Here is a 19,906-nt window from a genome sequence, read left to right on the forward strand (position 1 = left end):
ACACTGTTGATGCTGGAGATTTCGAGGAATGGATCTGGAACGGCGGGTGATCGACGGTGGACACAACGACGGCGACCACACCTAGATACTCCCCTCCGATCGCCTGCGTTCAGCACTGTGATATCGCTTAGTTCAAGCGAGATACCATTTTTGGGTATTTCTTCGGTCCAAAGAGCAAGAATCGAGAGGAGTTTTTCCAAATTCTCAAAAAGTATCCTCTCTCTCCACTCTCGATAATTATATTTTGGCCTCCAGCCTCCCAAAGACATCGATGGCAAAGATGTTGTTCCATGCTCAATTGAAGAGAAATAGTCTTGATTAGAGATTTATGATGGCTTTGAATAGCCTCGCGAAGCCCTTGAAAGTTTGACGTTGAAGTCCAGGGCCGGATGGTCAACTTCTGCCAGAACAACGTTTCGAAAAGGCTCTGCCATTCTTTTGAGACACTTGCGTAGATGGCGACAGGGAGCCTTTTAGAAGTCAATACATCGACTAAAGCTTGCAGAATTGTGAGTCAGAGCTCTAGTGAAAGACTTGTCCAGCGAGGATTTCTTGTGCTTTCTGCTTGGATGGCGATGTGCTGCAAGGGTTTGGGAGATGGAAGCTGCATCATGAAAGCAGAAGAAGTCGGGAATCGAATGGCAAGTGATTCGGTCTGAGCTTTTTGTTTGGTGGTAACAAGATGCAAGCCAGAGTTCGTTCCGTTATTTTTGCCCTCACTGATTCCCTCAAGATAAAGGGGCCATTGCGCACCCGAAACCCAGTCATAGAAAACTTATTGAAGGTTCTCTTATTTCCCTTTTACTGCTTTGCTGGACTCTCCATAAAAGTGGCGTTTGGATGAAAATTACGAGAGCCAGAGATTTTACGTGCGGTAATCGTCAAACCCAAAGCCCCGAGAGTGCTAGGTGAATAACCCTTGGTATATACACCTGCTGTGGAACAAAGTGGCCCACAGTATCACCGACTTCTACTAGCCTTGGACCTCAGTGATAGATCACCGTATTTGCATCTACATTATTGAGCGCCTGTAATATTCCGGTTGAAAACTTCTACAGTGGTGGCCGCCTCTGCAGATGAAGTCGGGATTTACCCTACGCAAGTCCCTCGCCTCAACCCAGCCAGACTGAGTGACTGACCTCCTTAAACATACTCGAATGTGTCATGTCTTTGTGGCGAGTTGAAGTAGTTGTCCGACTTATCCGCCATGGCCTTCTCTCGCCGCGTCCCCAAGAACCAAGCAGCAATGGTGAGTAATGTGAGACCAACAGCAAGGACTGCGAATAGCCATATGTGCTTCGATACTATGGACTGACCTTCAACTGCCTCCCAGTTGAACATATCCATAGAAAATATGGCCTATGAATGTGTCTCGTTAGTACAGAGAAACTTGTGGAAAGAGGTTCCAGAAAATTGGAATAAATGACTTACTGCGACACTGGATAGAGGGAGGTATATCATGGTAAGAAGCGCGATCGTCCTCATCTGAGCGCTTTCAACCTTTGTTTGCACTGCAACGGCAGCATTTGCTTTTGACATTTTGGTGTTGGTCTTTGAGTCTTGTCTTGCAATATGGTTCCAAACCTGCCGGTGTTACTACCTTCGGCTCTCGGAGTAAAGTCGTGTGTCGGAAATCCACTTACCGTTTGCATTGCTAATGATGTGTTGCAAATCATCATCTGGCACTCATCAATCTTATCTTCATATTCTATCATGATGTCGTCCACCCTCCTCTTCATCTTCGTTCCCACTTTCGCTACCTCTATTGCTCTTGGTTCACTTTTGTAGATGTACTCAACTCCGCCGAGAGACTCGAATTCTGTCGTTATGATGTCAATCTCGTTCGAGAACTTTGCCAGTTGCCGTTTTGCCATACGAATTTGGTCCATCAAACCCTGGCTTTGAACACAGAGGGATAAATGCTGCTGTGCTTTTGCGCCGTCCGTATCTGCGTCTGGGCTCCAGGGGTGTGTTTCGAGCTTCTCTGATCGAAGTGTAAATTCGTCCAACAGATCTTCTACTGTCTCAACCAATCTTGCCCTCTCAAGCTCTTCAAATATCCCTGGCATCAAGAGTGGGTGAAAGGCTTGTTTGCCAGCTCTTCGTACTTTTGACTCAATGCTTCTCATCTGGTCATCGTTACAACCATACACCACAGCGAATGTGGTCCCAGTACTCGGTATGTAAGTGGCAGACATTGCTAGATCGTCTGGCAGACCTGAAGACATGCGCGCAGAAAAGGCTATAATACGTGTCAGCCTCTTCAGGTAGACAGTACCGAAAGAGAAACAAACACATCTTGAGATGACCTGACGTCGTATCATCTTCACGGGCAGAAGAGAAGCACGGGACCAGTCTTGCTATCGTTCGTTTCACATTTCGAGATACGTGGAACTCTCTAGTGATTCTTTTCCAGGTGTTCTCTGTAAACGGGAGGTATTGCACTCTACCGGGCGCTTCCGAGACCGGAGGAGCTCTGCTACACAGACTAATCGGAATCAGTATGATGTTCCATAGTAGCATTGCCTGCGTGCAACGTAGGAAAAAAACGTTTGGATGCCCAGTAGTTTCAGAACTTTTGACTCACATTACACATACTCCTGGCTTCAAGTCCTTCCAGTTAGGAGAGCTACCTTGTGACTGTTGGCACTTGTAATTAGCATTGCTGCGCGACTAGTAGGAAATGCTCTGAACTTACAGAGCTGAACCATCGCTCCCAGTCTTCTTTGGTATAAAGGGCTTGGCTGGTAGGCTATGAAGTGTCAGCCACTCTGAGAGCTTCAAGTAACAGATCGTCACAAACCTTCTGGCCTTCCAAGGATCTCAGCACCACAGCCTTCCGCTCGGTGTACCCAAAGAAACCAAGATCTGATGCCGACCAGCTCACTGTCTCAATTGACAAATCCATCTTTTTAACCTTGCTTGTCGGCGACTATTGCTCCAAGAAGGCTTTAATCGTCCAAGGCCCTCAACATCACGAGTGCTGAGATGCGTGGCACATCAGAGGTAGGAGGCTTCTGGATGGTGTCGAGCGTTGGACTGTTCGACAACATCGATAGCATACCCTATGTATCTCGACTTCTTTGAGAGATATATGTATCAGTATGCGAGAGTCAACTCTGAAAATCTTTTTATTTCCGTCATGTTGTTCTTAGTTTCTACACTTCCAAACCTCTCTCGAAATCCTCCTCTCGAGCCTGCCTCGCAGAACGCCTTTGGCCGCTTTAGTAGGCCTCCATGGTCCCTGCTCACACTATGCTGGCCGGGGCCAAGACCAGTTAGTTCCATGTCGGCTTACTTGCATGGCAGCAGCCAAAACATCTTTGGTTTAGTATACGTAGGCAGATTCGAGGTGGAGCGATAGGCGGTGTTCATGTATGTGTTGTCGGGCCGCCATTGGGATTCTTCTCATGCATCATGCAAGACAGGGCGGGTGGGACTCGGAATCGGGATTGGTCACCTGCACGCACGATACAACCCTCTCGAAACAAAGAGCCTCACAAGTAAAGCCAGCGCAGGTGCTGCCCCCGCCGGTTTTGCCTTTTCAGATCCTCAACCACTTCTTCTCCCGCCTCAACTTGGACACCGAAAACCACAAGCCTCTCGCCCAAATCGCTGTGAAGCACACCTCTTCGGCACTTGACGAAGAATATATCTTACAACCTCGAGAGCCCGGGATGTCTTTCTTCCGCAAGAGCTCGAGTCGCGGTGATAAACCAGAAGCGAAAGCAGAGCCTGAAAAGACTAGTGCAACAGCATTACAAACGGCACCAAAACCAGGGCCTGGATCAGAATTCCCTTTCGAGGAGAGAATGAGAGCGAGATATCATGATTCTGCGAAGTTGAAAACATCGCTGGATTCAATCTATGGCCAAGGGAATTATAAAGTCAAGGTACACTGATGTTACTACAAAATACTCTCAGTTATGACCAGTACATGATTTACTGACGATCGCTTCAATTAGGAAAGAGCCAATAGATTCATCCTCATGCTACCTAAGCCACTGAAAAAGGTCTGACATATCCTCTTGTACATTGGCAAGTCGGACTGAATGGACTAACGTATTCGGTTTGGAAGGACGAGCTAGCAGCGATCGAGCAGCGCATTAGGGTTCACTATCATGATTGAATTAATAATTGGCTTTCAGGCTCGAGATGTGAAAATTCTGACCTTTCGAACTGGAATATTGTATCGAGGTCGGACATTTGTGACACGCGAGACGCCCCGCCGTTTCTTCGTGGAATCATGTAATTCATGATGTCTTTAAGATCGTGGTCTTAAAGTGGGCTGAACATAGCTCTTGCTTCTCACTTTGTGCTTGAGCATCAAAAAGTGTGATCCATTAACCTTCCCGGGCCTCGGAAAGGTTGCCTGGGCTTCTCAGTCATCCTTTTCGCGGATCCTAACTTTTAGGCTTAAGATAGTAATCGGGGTCGACGGTGCAAGTACTCAAAAGATCCTTCATCTTTTTGCTCAACAAGCTTGATGGGATTCTTGTCGTGGACTCGGGATCTAGCATGCGGTCTCGAATGACATCCAGCAAGTCCGATAGGTACCAAGAACAATCGCGGTGGTTCTTGAGTTTCGTGATCCATTTGGTAACCGATGATTTGAGATAAGCCTTCTTATCTTTGATTGAGAAAAAGACATCAGAGTCGAAACCATGTTTATCTTGTTCCAATCTAAAATCAGGAAAGGTCTTCTCCACGTCTTCAAGTCCGAGCAAAAACCAGGTGACGTATTCGAGGAAAACACACCCTAGGCTGAAAATATCGGACCTTGGTGACACGAGACCGAATTCCAGATCGAATTCGGGGCAGCGGTACGTTGCTGTTCTTTCCAGGCTGTTGGGATCTTGCTTTGAGCGTGAGACTTGGGTGTGCAGTCGCCCCAGGCCGAAATCCGCTAACGCCAGAAGACCAGGAAAGCTATCCGATTTGAACCACAGAAAGTTTCCTTGAGAGTGTCTTTCAGTAAGTTGTGTATCGATATGGGATAAGAATAGTTAATTTACCTGGCTTAATGTCTCCATGACGTCCATACAACTGCTTGTTAGAGTCTCGGTCCTCTAGATATCGTACAGTTGGTTCGCGGTCGTTGTGAACATAGCGAAGAGCTTCGCAAACTTCATAGAATTGAGTCGCCATCCACTTGCAATGCCGTTTGTCTCTCACTAGAGCTTCGTTGCTCTGCCAGAACTTGTTCAAAGTCCCATCAGCCCAGTCAAACAAGAGATAGAACGTTGATTCTCTTGTCGCCGCATTCTTCACCTCGAACGTGGCTAGGAGCTGAATGATATGTTTCTTTTGATAGTTCTGGGCAGTGGAAACAAGTGAAGATAACTCGAGATTGAAGCTGTCACGACTATGAGATGTGAGCTTCTTCAGCGCAAAGTAGCCTTGTGGGTGCCGAATCTAAGGTAGGTGGGTGAAACTGTCAGTTGATGTTTTCCGTGGCTGAACACTTCTCAAGATATGCTCTAATTTGTAACTTACCCCATGCACTCCGAAGTCGGAATGGCCTTGGTGAATCTTCACTTTGTACACCTCGCTGAAGCCTCCGTATGAGTTTCCACCAGAATCCGATTTCCTGTCTTCTTCCTCAACCTTGGCCATGACTTCCATGGGAAAGACGTCTCCCGTATCTAGAAGGTAATGCTGATGTGTTCCATGCTCCCATTTGATAAAGGGAGAGCACATGGAGTAGGTCCATTGAGAAAACCTATTACGATCTTCTGGTCGACGATAGCTATTGAGTAGGCGATGTTCCTTGTGCTTCCTGCACTGAAGCGCTCGACGTCTGTCGTTAGGTACCTTTTTAAGGGGCAGGCAGCTGTCCCTCAGCTCATCAGTCCACATATGTATTGACATATCCTCGGCTCTGTCGATTCCAATTAAGATTGCAAGTAGCTTGACACAGGGCGACTTCGAGCCATCTACGCTACCATACCGAATTTCCCTGGCAAGCTGATCTTTGTCCTGTACGCCTTTGAAGCACTTGAGTACATGAACAGCAGATAGGACTCGGCTGTGCGTCATAATCTGTTCAAACGTGCGCCGTGGTATGAAGTCCTTGTCCGGTTCAAGAAGGTCAGGCACCATGGCAGCTGCTTCGTCGAGTTCTTCGGCAATGATTCTGATGACATCGTGTTCGAAACGAAACTCTTCTGGTCGCATGGAAGCCCCAATGGTTCTTCGGCTTGGTGGATTCCTTTGCTCGCTCTTCAGTCGAAAGGACTCGCCTCTGTCATGGATATGTGTGACTTTCTGCGGATTATCCAATACGAGCTTTCCTTGTTGGAATAGCAGTTTGAAAACCTCCTGAGGTTTGGCTGCCATGATGCATGTGATACGTAGTCTGACCTATGCATTGTTAGAGAGCTCAGCTCTTAGCCAAAACCAACAGGGCGGCGAACTTGCCAATGATGTCCAACTTGTGCCTTTGTTAGATGATGACTTACTGGCGAGTCCCCAGAGCTGGTGCTTTCAACATATGACCACGACCTATCGATCAATGTGATGCGAAAAGACGTCTCGCCAGCGTAGAAGAGTTCCACGAGGCGACGCTACGTGAAGAAGTGCGAAATCCACATGCACGCAAGACGGAGGAATGGGGCCGGAATGGAGCAGATCTTAAAGCCAATCGTACACAGAGAACGGGCTATGAGAGTTGAAGTACCTTTCTCAGAGTTAACGTCCCCAGTTGATGGAGTGGTGCCTCGGACCATGATTTGCTGGCCTTGCCATCTTCTTGCCAGTCTCTGTCACCCATCCCTGGCCTTATTAGGAAAGCCTCGTTGATGGACCTTGCATCTAAGGTAGAATTCGGTCAGCGACACGGCCGGAGAGCACCTAGCGATGGCATCTTGATAAGGCAGAAGCAGTAAGGCAACGGAGCGCGCACCAGGATCTCAACAAGCCGCAGCAAGATGAGGGCAGTATCATGATTGGTCTGGGTATTGTGTCTTGCACTTAACCGCAGTTCGCATTCCACACGTGCCATCAGACAGCCTGCTTATTTCATCCAACAGAGCCCGACGAAGTGTATGCCTGAGGAGGCCTCGGCCCACCACCCATCTTCATCCTTCACGCCGAGCAACGGCCCCCACAGGCTGCCTCAAACTCGCCTTTAAGTTAGCGATACGGTAGGAAGAGATGAGCTTTCCAAATTGTCAAAAGAGCAGTGACTCTTATGGTTACAGATCCTGAATGGACGGAGTACCTAGGTCTTTGGAAGTGTCTTGAAGAGTTTGGAGGGACCAGACGAACTAGGCTTGGGGATTAACGTTGATGATGTTGACGATTCAATGGAGATGAAAGTGGCCATCAACTCACTCAGTCGGACTCTCAAAGGCTGTTCATGTTATCCGACTCTTGCTATGAGAATAGTCGAGAAGTCTGAACTTTCGATGCTCCGGATAAGGATGTGCTGCGCAAGGTGCTCAATTGAGGAATAATGCCCCGTCGCGGGAACATATGGGATTCGATGCCTTGCATCAGCGATAATGAGCCCATTTGATGAAGTCCAAAATGGCTACGAAGCTCGGACAAACCACGTTGCACTTCAAGAGCGCACCCATGACACTGAGGGGTCATAAACCTTGCTTTTATTGCCTGCAGTGTAACCAATATGCGCTGGCAACGCGCTAGTACTGCGGCTCAGTCGGTCAAAGCCTCAAGGCAAGGGGGCTGGGTCGCCTGTGGTCCGCCTCGACCCTTACCTCCCACCCAATCAACAGGCTAAGGTTGCCTCCGTCGATGGCCGGGAATCTGATGGGACAACATGACCGGTGAGACAGACCCGTGTGACAATGATGTGGCGGTCAGGGGCTAGACGACCATATCCTCATAAGTTGAGTAGATCCTCGATCTGAAGCTTATGGAATCGACTCTTGACCTAACAATTAGGAGACTGATCACTATTCATTGGTAGCAATGTGCCGACTCTCGCCACTCTAATCACCCGGTCGATTTTTTTCGCGGGCCATTTCCAGGTTGAAATAGGAGTTTCACGTACGACAATCGTAGCGCAAGGCGTCTGGCTGCCTTCTTTTTCCATCGCGCCCTTTCAGTTCCACGAATAATTACCTTCTCGATTTCGTACCTCAAATTTGAGTAAGCGTCATGGCCTGGCAGCAAAGACATACACCTTCCGGCAAGGTTCAATGGCAGAGTAATCAGGATGGCACCCAGAATGCCATCATTTCTGCATCTCAAGTCAGCTCCAGCCAACTCAAGGAATACTTGGACACAAATTATCCGGGACAGTACTCAGTCCAGGTAAACTCCTATTCGCCGCTCTTTCAAGTTGCCAGCCGTGAAGAAACTAACCATGGCCCAGCTGAAACGGGATAAGTTCAGAATCACGCTCGGGTCACGCGTCCGTTAGCTGCACCGTGAGTCTTGCATGAAGAATAGCAACAGCAACTGCAACAGCGACTGATCTTGAGATAATAGTAAAGCTTCGCGCCAGTCTTGTGACCGACCCTTGCCAAAATGGTCGTGGATTTAGAGCAATTATACCATAGTGCTACATTCTCAGAAGAAGTGACAAAGCTTGCGCGTGTAGTGCGCAGGATACCTCAGAAGACATTGGCTCGGTAAAAATATCAGCTAGCAATAGCCCAAAAACAATCATAAGAGATTTTAAAAAAAAAAAAAAAAAAGACAAGCTGGCGTGAACGCAAAGGCCAGAGAAGATTGAATTTCGAAAAGGTTCAGTGACGCAACTAGGCAAACGGCACGTTAAGTCTAGTAGACAGTGTTGAGATATAGCGTACCAGAAACTGAAAACGATACGGCTGATGATCAAGTTGACATGATATGAGGCATAATAATTGCTGTTATATGAAGGAGAACGAGCTTGCGCATAGTATAATAGATGGTATCGAGTGGAGGGGGATCTATGTTCTGCTTGTAAAGCTCAGAAAGTCATGTAATACAGTTGTTGACTCCTTCGGGCCTCACAATGTGATTGCCCGAATCTTTCTTTCTACCGCTGCTAATGCATCCATGCCATCATTCTCATGTTTCAGCTTCATTGCTGCCTTTTTGAACTTGGTATCTTGGAAGATTCGGTCAACCCCAAGTCTGATTTGATCTGTCGATGGCCGTTGTGTCGAAAGACTGACGCCAAGGCCAGCGTAGACTGCCCGCATAGTAACTTCAATCTTCTCCTCGCTTTCTCCTGCTAGGACAATGGGAACGCCATTTCTCACAGCATGTGTCAAAGCACCATATCCCCCGTTGGAGACGAATACATCTGTGTACTCAAGCATAATATCGTAAGGCATGTAGTCCACGACTCTAGCGTTCGAGGGAACAGCAAAGTCTTGCGGGAGGTGAGCGCCACGGCCCCCCAAGGTTGCAACAACGAGGATATCTTTAGTTTTCGAGAAGGCTTCGATTGTTGGAAGAACGAGTTCTGAGTAATCCATGTTGACAGTTCCTTGGGAGACGAAGACCACATGCCGGTATTGGTTGTCTTTCTGAGCTCTCTCGACCTCTGGCCACCATGGAGGATGCTGGAAGCTTGGAGCAGCGGACTTTCGAGGCAAGACACCTGCGAATTCCACAGATGGTGGCAAGTCCGAAATGTTGTATTCAAGGCTGGGAGAGCAAAGTTGCAATGTAAAGTCATGCGCCGTGTAGCACGAACGGAAAATGTTTGTCTCTAGGATGGTCGTACACCCAGTGTCCTTCATGGCCTGCTGCCACGCATCGATCATAGGTTTCATTGGGCCTCGCTCGACCAACTGTTGGAGAACCGCATTCCGCTGACGGCCCGAGTCAGTGGCGTCAGCGGGTAGGCCAAGTGAGACTGGTCCCGTGTCTTGACTTTCCATCATGAAAGCTGCAACACCAATGCCGATAGACTCGGGCGCCGCGTTGAAGCCTTGAGGAAGAGGACGACCATGTCTGAAGGGAAAGAGTGACCAGTTGAAAACGTCCTCGACAACAATGATCTGACGGTCTGGATTCCGTGCTTGTAGCTGGGAAAGAACCTCTTCCATCTTTAGCGTTCGCGAAGGAAGTGTCTCCAAGAAAACAGCTTTGATCTGCGCAGCGAACCGCTCGGGACCAATTGGCAAAGCAACTGCTTTCCGGAGGGCTTGAAAGGTTTTGTTGGTCATGGGGTTGTCGGTGTGAATCCATTCGGCGCCCGCCTCTTTGACTTTGTTTCGGAAGTTCTCAGTTGTAACAAACACAACTTCGTAATCCTTCTTAACGAGGTATGTTGCAATGACAAGGAGGGGATTGGTATGACCTTCTCCGGGAAAGGCCACCATGAGAACGAGAGGACTGCTTTTTGAACCACGTTCAGTGACTTTTGCTTTGTTTACCGTCATCGTGTAAAATGTAATTGAGCACTTGTATACGAAAAAGTTCTGCAACAAGAAGCAGATGGCTCTTGGGCATCCCATAAATACTTTTGTATAAGTGAATGGTCATTCGCGATGTCACTATTTGCTTATGAAGCATGAATGGAAACCATGCATCGTGTAGTAGCAAATATGGACCATTCGCGACGCGTGGGGACGGACTGAAAAGGGATTGATGAATATGGTTTGTTGTCGAAAGCACGTACGGATACATCTGCTGATCAGGCTCCGCGATCGACCGAAGACACGGTGCGATTGCTCATGGTTGAAGGCGTGTTCCCCCGACTTAGACCCTCGTCCTGAAGTGCCAAAACAGCTGCTACGCGGAATGGCGGGAAACCTTGGCATCTTGATATCACGGTTGCGCAACTAAAGTCTAAGCATCCAATCACAAGCTTCAGAGTGCTTATGACTGATGCGATATCCAGTCGAGCCGCTGCGTGTAGTATTTTCCAATTTGCACACGAAGTATCATTCGGGTACCAAAGCTTGCGTACCGGCGGAAAACCCCAAGGCGATAGTGCTTACAGAGATCAGTAGTCCGTCTTGGATATGAAGACTAAGATCTTGGCATTGAGGATCTTTCCGCTCGGAATACCTTTGAGCTTCTTACTTTACCTAGGTGACTCGGTGTTACGAACGGCGCCGGGAGTAACCCTACGTGATACGCCATCTAGACCTTTAATACCTGTCTCTGTCTTGAAAGGGCGTTCCGATGTACCGGTGTCTTATTGCTTTTGTTCATGCCGCATTGACAAAAGTTCTCGCTAGTGACGCGGTTGCTCCCGCATCTCAAAAGACGCGCCTTACCTGATGCTCTTTAGCCTTGACAGGCACACTCGTTCAGAACACTGTCACTTGATAACTGAAGCAGTCAATGTGATGTTCCCTAGAACGCCAATATAGCGGGTCTCTACATTTTTGCGTAATATTCCTCCCGAACGGCGAGGTGGCGAGGCGCTAACGTCGTGTTCTCGGACTCATTGCACTAAACGCGAGCCGCGAGCGCCCTGACAGCACTATTCTTATTACTTCATTACTAAGCGGGTGCCAAACTGTCCAGGTGTTGCCTGAACAGACTTGAGATTTTGATATCGAGGAATGTTCATTGCCTTGAAAGACACAGACGGAACTAGAATAAGTGTTCCGGTCGGTGTTCATTGTACAAGCCTCATCACTGAGAACGCTCAAGTCCTGTCATTGTTTCATAGTGGACTTGCAAACACACTCTTGGCGTTCCAGACCAAGAGATAGCGGACGTTATACCAGCCCACACGTACAGATGCAATGCCCACTGCTCAGTCTACTTGAGCAGGCTGATCTATGTCTGAAAGCGTAGCAATATGAACGAGATGCCGACATTATCCTAATATGTCATCATTGGTTCTTATAATTATGTTGGTATCCCTATCACAGGGTAATTGGTTCGAACCATGGGTTGACGAAGAGGTCAATTGATCTATATGAGCTTCTGCGTAAGGTGTAAAAGGGAGGTTCCAACCGTAGGTTGGACAGGACGCGATTACCGTAAGTATGGGCGGTAATTGGCCCCTGCGCGGGCCCTTGCCTAGAGGTCGAATTGAACTTCCAATCCGACAAACTATGTCTTCATGTAAAGCTTCCTTTCGGCCAAAGTCAGTTGTGTTATAATAGAACAGATGCCTAGGAGACTATGTGATTGAAGCCACGTGGTCGTCTCTACAAGAATGATCACAGACCCTTTTTGTCTACAGTCGACGTTTTGGCATTGTTGAGGCTTCCCACGTTTGAGGTATACAACTGGCTTGGCCTCGAACCACACCGTGCGTGCTTTCCAAGTGACGGTTGACTATCCGTAAAGTGGCCAGATTTCTGAGCCACGTTATTATCTGTAAAGTACTCGCGGGACTGGTTTAATGCACACTTATTGTTGTACAATTTGAGGTCCAAGTGCGTCGTCATTCGCGTTCTGCTTCAAGGTGCTTACCGATGTGTACAGTCCCGTTGACAAGCATGCTAGGTTGGCTGGATCCCCCAATCGCTAACAAGGCGATCTTGACTCGGCAGAAAACTAACATATATTACATAAAAGTGTGGATTAAAATGACATTTTTTGCCTTGAACCGTGGGATTTCTAATAGCCGGTTGCTATTTGGTATCACTTCTCCACCGAGAAGGCTCAGGTTTCCCTTTGTTTAGATATGCAGTGCCCACGGCTTGTCCAAGAGTCCGGGACTAAGGAAGCGTTGGTGAAATTGAGGCATTCCTGTCGTCAAGAATGCTCTCATGCTGTATTCCCACTTCTTCCTCGAAGACGGTCAAGCGGTGCCCTGAATTCAAAGCTTGAGTGCCAACATGGAAGGAAGACTGATGACTTTACATGTACGCAGTCATTATGTGAGCTTCTGATTATCTTCCAGCCAACTGAGTGTGGGAGCGGCCACTCTACAGTTTTTCATCTAATCTTCCTCGTCACTTCTGCTCTCTCGGCAGGCAATTCGAAGAACATGGCAAGGTGTTCATCCTCTCGTTGAGGAGAAGTTCTAATCTGTTATTCGGCTCGCCGAAGTTGTCCCTAATGGAATGCAATTCCTTGATATTCTCGATAAGTTTTGTCGTATTACACAAGATTGGTTCCAGTGACTTGTCATGACGTTGGGGTCTCCGCATTCACCCGAGTCAGATGAAAGTGCGGTCAATTGCATACTCCCGTAAATATCTAGTATTATCCACCTCAATCGAGAGCCAGACACGCTAAGTGCCTTCCAGTGTCGGCGAACGCGATGTGTTCAAGATGATCATCGAATTTTGTCGAATTATGACAGAAATTAGCAGACGGTCATGACTCTTGATATGTGATTCTTGGTACTCTTCATTTAAACCCAATCTGGGGTCGGCCTACGCCGTAGTCGAATCAAACCTTATAGGAGTTTGTTGAATTTCTCTGGCGTGCAGTTGCAGGTGAGCTCGCCTGCTAGGGCGGAAGCTAATCTAATAAGCGCCCGCAGATCTCAAGAGACCCTTGACTTCAAGTCCGAGAACTCCGGACACGAGGCGGCCGAATGCAGAGCATAGCTTCGAGACGGACTTTCGGGAACAACCATCAAACAAAGAAACAGGCTTAATTGGAATTTCAAATAAGTACAAGGATTAACCAAAGTCTATTCCAAAGCCAATAACGCTACTCAAGCCCACTCTCTTCGCATTCGCAGCACTTGGGAGTTCCGATTGGAAACAATCACATTTTAGGTTTGCATCGCGGGGCTAAACCGGCACAGGGCCGCTTGAGCTGCAGTGCCGGCAACGTGTGCATGTACTACGTACCGCCGGCGAGGAACGCAGCCAACGCTTCGGCGGGTGAACGCAACGGTAACTTTAATAGTGAAATGAACGCAGAGGGGCTACGAATGCGTACGGTGATGCTGGAATGGGTAGCGCAGAAGGCTAACTCAATGATGGCATTCCCTCATCCTGGCTCTGAGACAGGGCGCCGAGTGAGGGGTTCATGAGCATACATCTAAAATGAGGTCCCTTGCCAGATTCTGGTCGACCTATTCCGCTCCCACACCCTCATCTTTCCTCTGTGCGTTCATTGACCATGATGCAGTCGTTCGTTTCGGTACTTTGTTTCTTTGCCTTGCTTACGCAGGTCTCTGCTTGGGGCCCGCGCAAGTCGGATCACGGGCCCCCAGGCCACTATGGAGGTCGACAAAAGCATGGTGCCAGCTTTACGCCGGACTTTGTGCTGAAGATGACTTACGAAAACGTCTCAATTGGCTGTCAGACAAGAATGTCGGCCCTGATCAATGGCACATTGTTCGGGCCGACGCTCAGACTCAAGCCTGGGCGAAGAAGTTGGATCAGAGTCTACAATGATATGCCAGACCATAATGCCACCATCCACTGGCACGGTTTGAGCATGCGCATGGCACCTTTCTCTGATGGTAGCCCATCGGCCACCCAGTGGCCTATTCCACCTGACCATTTCTTCGATTACGAGGTCTATCCTCTACGATCCGAATCCGGCACCTACTTCTATCATTCCCATGTTGGCTTCCAGGCTATGACAGCTTCTGGCCCGCTGATCATTGAGGACAAGGCCGAACCCCCCTATGCATATGACGAGGAGAGGATTGTCTTCCTCACCGACTATTTTAACAAAACGGATACTGTTATCGAGAAGGGGCTGGTGGCGACGCCTTTCACCTGGTCTGGCGAAACGAATGCGGTCCTCATCAACGGCGTCGGAGTCTCTGTTGGGGAGACAGCCGGAAATGGTAGCTGCAAGTTGCCAGTCATCGATGTGGAGCCTGGAAAAACTTACCGCATGCGCTTCATTGGTGCCACGGCGTTGTCTATGGTGCAAGTAGGCATCGTGGATCATGACAACTTCACCATCATCGAAGCTGATGGTCATTATACCAAGCCTCATACTGAGAAATTTATGCAGTTAACTTCGGGCCAGCGTTTTGATGTCATCTTCAAGACTAAGACCGAGGCAGAGTTGAACGGGAAAACCGACTACCTGATTCAATTGGAAACCAAAGACCGTCCGAAGGTGTACCAGGGCTATGGCGTACTACGATACTCCAAGGCACAACCGCAGATTACAACGGCGCCAGTAATTCCTCCTCTGACTCTTTCTAACAAGACGTATGAATGGGCAGAGTATGCTTTGGAACCGTTGGTACCAAACAATTTTCCACAGGCAAGCGAAGTGACTCGACGAATCCACATCGATAATCGTCAACTCGCGACCCAAACTACCCTTTGGCAGCTCAACGGTCTGCAATGGAACGAGACTTCGACACCTTATGCGGGAGATCAGCCCTACCTGATCAACATCTACGAGAACGGGCCGTCTGCTATTCCGAACTACACTGCAGCCATGAACAACAACGGCTGGGACCCGACTACGTTGACATGGCCGGCAAAGATGGGCGAGGTGAGTGCTTGATGCCGTTTTGTTTCACGTAACAAAACACTGAGTTGACATGATTCAAGGTTCTCGAGATTATTTGGCACAATACTGGATCACTGGTCAATGGAAATGGTGGTCTCGACTTCCACCCCTTCCATGCCCATGGCGGGCATTACTGGGACATTGGTAGTGGAAATGGAACTTACAATAGCACCGAGAACGAAGAGCGGCTGAAGAACTACAATCCAGTCAAACGAGACACAACAAACCTTTATCGATATGGCGAGAAGACAAAGTCCGGCGATGTTTCCGGGTGGAGAGGTTGGCGTCTGCGTGTGGAAGACGCCGGTGTATGGATGGTGAGTCAGGTTCATTTTCACAAGGCCTGTTAAACATGAGCTGACCAAAGTCTAGATTCACTGCCATATTTTGCAACACATGGTTATGGGCATGCAGAGTGTTTGGGTCATGGGAGATTACCAAGACATTACCGGCATTCCTGCTGTTGATGCGGCTGGATATTTGCAGTACGGAGGAAACGTTAATGGCAACGCCACTTTCGCACCATCGGTCGTGCACTTCTTTGAGGAAGATGAGGAGAAATGATACCCATAGACTGAGATAATTGTAAGATTTAATGCAACTTGGAATTGCTGTAATCGTTCCCATGAACCCGGTACAGCCAATGGATACTGACCCGCTGCAGGGATGGTTATGGCTTATGCAATGAATCAAAAACCAGGAGCCGCCCACGTTCTGCAAGGCAGCCTCACTGTTTGTTCATCCGAAAGTGTTTCCTGACTCATGATGTACCATGACAACTTTTTGGTGGTGAAAATAAAAGGCATTCCTGTGCCACGAGCCTTGGCAGTGCCAAGAGACTATTGCATTCAGTGTTAGTTAACATTGGTTCTCAACCGAAAGGAAAATCTCTCTCCTTCTACGAGAGACAGGCTTCATGCAGTTGATCCACGGTTTCAATGCGCTCTGCGCATCCCATATTGGGCTGGTGCTACTTCTTATCAGCTTTTCTGTTAGTTGATCAGGATTTCTACTGCTGTGTTCTTGCATTTGTTAACAATGCGTAGTTTTCTGCTTTCGTTGCATCTCGAACCATCTATAATGTTTACTTCCATCCTCTGAGCCGCTACCCTGGGCCTCGACTTTGGGCCGCTTCTCGACTGCCGTGGAACATTGTCAACCTTCAAGGCAACCTCGCTTGGACAATCCGCGAGCTCCACGAAAAGTATGGCTCAATTGTCAGGATTGCACCTGATGAGCTGTCTTACACGAGTTCTACAGCCTGGACAAAGATATATGGTCAGAGATCACCAGAGTTTGCCAAATGTTTTGACGGACGGGGAATCGCTGGGCCTAGTGTGACTAACCCAGCGGTTCGTAATGGCGGCATTGTGACGGCCGAGCAAGAACCTCACTCCCGACTTCGTAAAGCAGTCTTGCCAGCCTTTAGCGACCGTGCACTAAGAGAACAGGAGGATATCCTCCAGCTTTATGCAGGGAAGTTGATGAAACAACTGCGATTCTCGAGCGAAACCGGAGCTCCTCAGGACATGGTCAAATGGTTTAGCCTTGCTGCCTTTGACATCATTAGCGACCTGGCATTTGGCCAGGCGGCTGGGTGTCTAGACGATGCATCCCAACCGTGGTTGCAAGTCATTGGTGCTCGAGCGCAGGGAATTGTCCGATACCAGTTCGCTATCTACTATGGATTTGAGGCCTGGCTAGAATGGCTCGCCCCAAAGGCCCAGAAGCTTGCTCTGAAGAGACATGGCGAGTTGACTGCCGGCAAAGTCAAACGCCGACTTCAACAATCCGATAACAAAAGAGATTTTATGAGTTACATCTTGGAAAACCCACAAGCTGACCTCAGCAATGCCGATTTGGTCAGGATGGCGTCAGCTTTCATTGTCGCAGGCAGCGGCACGACAGCTACTGCACTTTCTGGCATCACGTTTTACTTGTGTAGCAACCCGAAGACGTACACGACACTCTCGGAAGAGATCAGAACCGCATTTCAGACCGATGATGAGATCTCAATGGCATTGACGGGGGAGTTGAAATATCTTAAGGCAGTCATCGAAGAAGGTTTAAGGATATATCCCCCCAGCCCAAGCGCTCTGCCGAGATTTGTGCCTGGAATCGGTGAGGATATTGATGGCAGATGGGTGCCTGGAGGCGTGAGTTTGATCCGCGACGAATTGTCACTGATGGTGATACGAGCAAGACACTAATATTCTTATCGTAGACGGCAGTTGGCGTTCATCAGCTTTCCGCTGGTCACTCGGAACAGAATTGGACTAATCCAAGGCAATTCATTCCAGAGAGATGGCTGGACAAGAGCGACGTGTGTATATTTGCCAACGACGATAAGTCTGCTAGTCAGCCGTTTTCTTATGGCCCTAGGAACTGTATAGGCAAGAGGTAAGACAGCAGTATCTTTATCCCATGTGCTTTCTAACCATGTCCCCTAGCATGGCCTATGCAGAGCTACGCATAATATTGGCCAAGTTGATTTGGAATTTTGACCTCGAATTGATGGAGGAGTCAAAGAAATGGACCTTGAGACAAAAGACATTCCTCGTCTGGCAGAAAGTGCCTTTACTGGTTAGGTGCAAGGACAAACACTAGCACATGGTTACTGACCGTGACTTGAGAACTTTGCAGAAATAGAGAGAATAAGGGAGCGAACTGTTGCATCAGCCACTCATTTGTCGTGTGTGCTATTATCAGCATTGGACCTGTGAATGTTTCGGTACTTGAGATGAAATATTATCCAGAGCTATCTCTCAGCGGAGCTCTCGTGATATCTGCAAGCGTGATAATTACGCCCTCTTCTTACATAACGTAAGGATTATACACGCTTCCGTTGCGAACGGCCTCCCGGTACAATCTCTGGTTCGCTTTGTAAAGGTAGAACTTCAGGCCCATGGCACTCGTACACGCAATCAGGCCCATAACCATCATCATAATGAAGGCCAGCCGATAGCGCGGCTCATCCGAGTCAACGAAGAAGTAGGGAGCGATCAGATTACCAATCTGACCAAGAACATTGACTAATGCGACAGAGATGGCTCGCTTCTCTGGCGTCCTACCCATAGTGTTGGATGTCCATGTTGAAATGAGGGGGTTTGCAAAGTACATGCCCCCAACGTACACAAAAGAAGCAGCGTATCGTGCTGTCTTGCTCTCAGTAGCCAGGCAGATGATGTAGCCGATGCAACCAAACGCTATGGGGCCTGCGAAATGGTACCCGCGCTCCTTCTGCCGATCAGAGTGCCATGCGTTCACGAGAGAACCAAGAGCCGCAAAGATATAAGGTGGAGCAGTCAGAACAAGAGTGATGGTGTTGTTGTAGCCAAATCCCCGTACGATGGATGGGAAGAAGTTTGAGAAGCCATATGCAGCTGAGATTCCGATGTTCATGCCGACAAGCAGCCACATCTTGTAGTCGAAAATGCTCATCTTCAGGCCAGCCCAAACGCCAGCTTTAGCTTCCGAAGTTGACACACGATCGGCCAGGATGCGAGCAGCAGCCACTTTGCGCATGTCCTCCGTCATAGACCAGCGGGCGCTACCAGTATTGGAATCAGGGTAGTCTGGGAGAATGAAGAGAGCAATCATGGCAAGGCCTGCACCGGTTGACGCCAAAACGATGAACAGCCATTGCCAACCTGCCAAGCCATATTTATCTTCCAAGGTCCCAAAAACGGCTGCTGCAATGAGACCAGCGGTACAGAAAGCGAGTGTCTGGCCGGTGTACAATAGTGCGCAGCGCAATGCCATTTCCTTGCGGGTGTACCAGCAAGACATGACGTAGATAGCCTGGAGAGTTGTTAGAAGAACGCTTGAGGGACAGAGGTGGACGGATTTCGAATGATAACGTACACCTGGGAACAGAGGTGCTTCGACCACGCCGAGAAAGAATCTGACGGCGATGAGGCCCTGGTAATTCTTGACACCACAGGTTGCTGCCGAGACACTAGACCAGACCAAAGCCATACAGCAGAGATATAGACTGGGTCGCACTTTCCCAATGATCATATTAGACGGAATTTGACCAAGGACGTATCTTTTCTCGTGTTAGAGGCTAATATGAACGAAAGCAGAAGTAAGGATTCATTCGCTCACCCGACACTGAGAATTGATACTGCAGTCCCGTACTGGTAGCCTTCAAGACTAAGATCTTCATCCAGGCTACTGAGGCGAGCTTGTCTGAAGCGGTCACGTTCAGTCAGCAAAGTTACAGTCCAGCATTTCCGATCTCAACTAGGCAGTGACTTACGCAATAGACGCTCGGTCTAAATAGTTGAATAGATAGAGTACCCATAAACATGGCATGAGGGTCATGTCAAGACGTTTGACGACTTGCTTTTCGAGATCACGCCAGTTGGCGATACCAAGAGCCTCAATCTGCTCTTCGGGGGTAGGTAGAAGGTCCCCTTTACCGTTGGCTTCGTTAGCCTCCATTAGAGAGGGGTTGTTGGTAACATGGTCCGTAGCGGCGTTGTCGTCCCCAGTGGGATTAGACGTGGCGATGCCTGACTGGACTGTGGGCTTCTGTTCATTGACCATGATTGATGAGGAACAGATGTATGGCGTAGGC

General features: G+C 48.5%; 7 protein-coding genes across 7 annotated transcripts; 3 read left to right on the forward strand and 4 right to left on the reverse strand.

The window, feature by feature from the left end:
• Positions 1–1,143: 1,143 nt before the first annotated feature.
• BDZ83DRAFT_588592 (uncharacterized protein) lies at positions 1,144–1,874 on the reverse strand (the record flags this gene model as incomplete). Its single annotated transcript, XM_060506151.1, has 3 exons — positions 1,144–1,359; positions 1,432–1,584; positions 1,644–1,874. The coding sequence occupies 3 exons, from the start codon at positions 1,872–1,874 to the stop codon at positions 1,144–1,146; spliced, it is 600 nt and encodes a 199-aa protein (XP_060360071.1).
• A 1,314-nt stretch (positions 1,875–3,188) lies between these two features.
• Positions 3,189–4,273, forward strand: BDZ83DRAFT_62946 (uncharacterized protein). The gene is made up of 3 exons (XM_060508757.1): positions 3,189–3,893; positions 3,966–4,013; positions 4,079–4,273. The coding sequence occupies exons 1-3, from the start codon at positions 3,378–3,380 to the stop codon at positions 4,127–4,129; spliced, it is 615 nt and encodes a 204-aa protein (XP_060360072.1). The 5' UTR covers positions 3,189–3,377; the 3' UTR covers positions 4,130–4,273.
• A 130-nt stretch (positions 4,274–4,403) lies between these two features.
• Positions 4,404–6,339, reverse strand: BDZ83DRAFT_588594 (protein kinase; the record flags this gene model as incomplete). The annotated part of the gene is made up of 3 exons (XM_060506152.1): positions 4,404–4,957; positions 5,016–5,415; positions 5,497–6,339. The coding sequence occupies 3 exons, from the start codon at positions 6,337–6,339 to the stop codon at positions 4,404–4,406; spliced, it is 1,797 nt and encodes a 598-aa protein (XP_060360073.1).
• A 2,284-nt stretch (positions 6,340–8,623) lies between these two features.
• On the reverse strand, positions 8,624–10,659 carry BDZ83DRAFT_636416 (uncharacterized protein). Its single transcript, XM_060509252.1, has one exon. The coding sequence runs from the start codon at positions 10,422–10,424 to the stop codon at positions 8,964–8,966; it is 1,461 nt and encodes a 486-aa protein (XP_060360074.1). The 5' UTR covers positions 10,425–10,659; the 3' UTR covers positions 8,624–8,963.
• Positions 10,660–13,929: 3,270 nt separating this feature from the next.
• BDZ83DRAFT_636419 (L-ascorbate oxidase) lies at positions 13,930–15,959 on the forward strand. The gene is made up of 3 exons (XM_060509253.1): positions 13,930–15,306; positions 15,366–15,641; positions 15,697–15,959. The coding sequence occupies exons 1-3, from the start codon at positions 13,960–13,962 to the stop codon at positions 15,886–15,888; spliced, it is 1,815 nt and encodes a 604-aa protein (XP_060360075.1). The 5' UTR covers positions 13,930–13,959; the 3' UTR covers positions 15,889–15,959.
• A 144-nt stretch (positions 15,960–16,103) lies between these two features.
• Positions 16,104–18,080, forward strand: BDZ83DRAFT_636421 (cytochrome P-450). Its single transcript, XM_060509254.1, has 4 exons — positions 16,104–16,315; positions 16,371–17,480; positions 17,549–17,724; positions 17,775–18,080. The coding sequence occupies exons 1-4, from the start codon at positions 16,241–16,243 to the stop codon at positions 17,929–17,931; spliced, it is 1,518 nt and encodes a 505-aa protein (XP_060360076.1). The 5' UTR covers positions 16,104–16,240; the 3' UTR covers positions 17,932–18,080.
• A 58-nt stretch (positions 18,081–18,138) lies between these two features.
• Positions 18,139–19,875, reverse strand: BDZ83DRAFT_756475 (major facilitator superfamily domain-containing protein; the record flags this gene model as incomplete). The annotated part of the gene is made up of 4 exons (XM_060514755.1): positions 18,139–19,125; positions 19,189–19,372; positions 19,432–19,515; positions 19,586–19,875. The coding sequence occupies 4 exons, from the start codon at positions 19,873–19,875 to the stop codon at positions 18,139–18,141; spliced, it is 1,545 nt and encodes a 514-aa protein (XP_060360077.1).
• Between the last annotated feature and the right edge of the window lie 31 nt (positions 19,876–19,906).

This window comes from Colletotrichum acutatum (assembly GCF_030867785.1).
Source record: "Colletotrichum acutatum strain CBS 112980 chromosome Unknown BDZ83scaffold_128, whole genome shotgun sequence".
In the NCBI taxonomy this organism is placed as follows: Eukaryota; Fungi; Ascomycota; class Sordariomycetes; order Glomerellales; family Glomerellaceae; genus Colletotrichum; species Colletotrichum acutatum.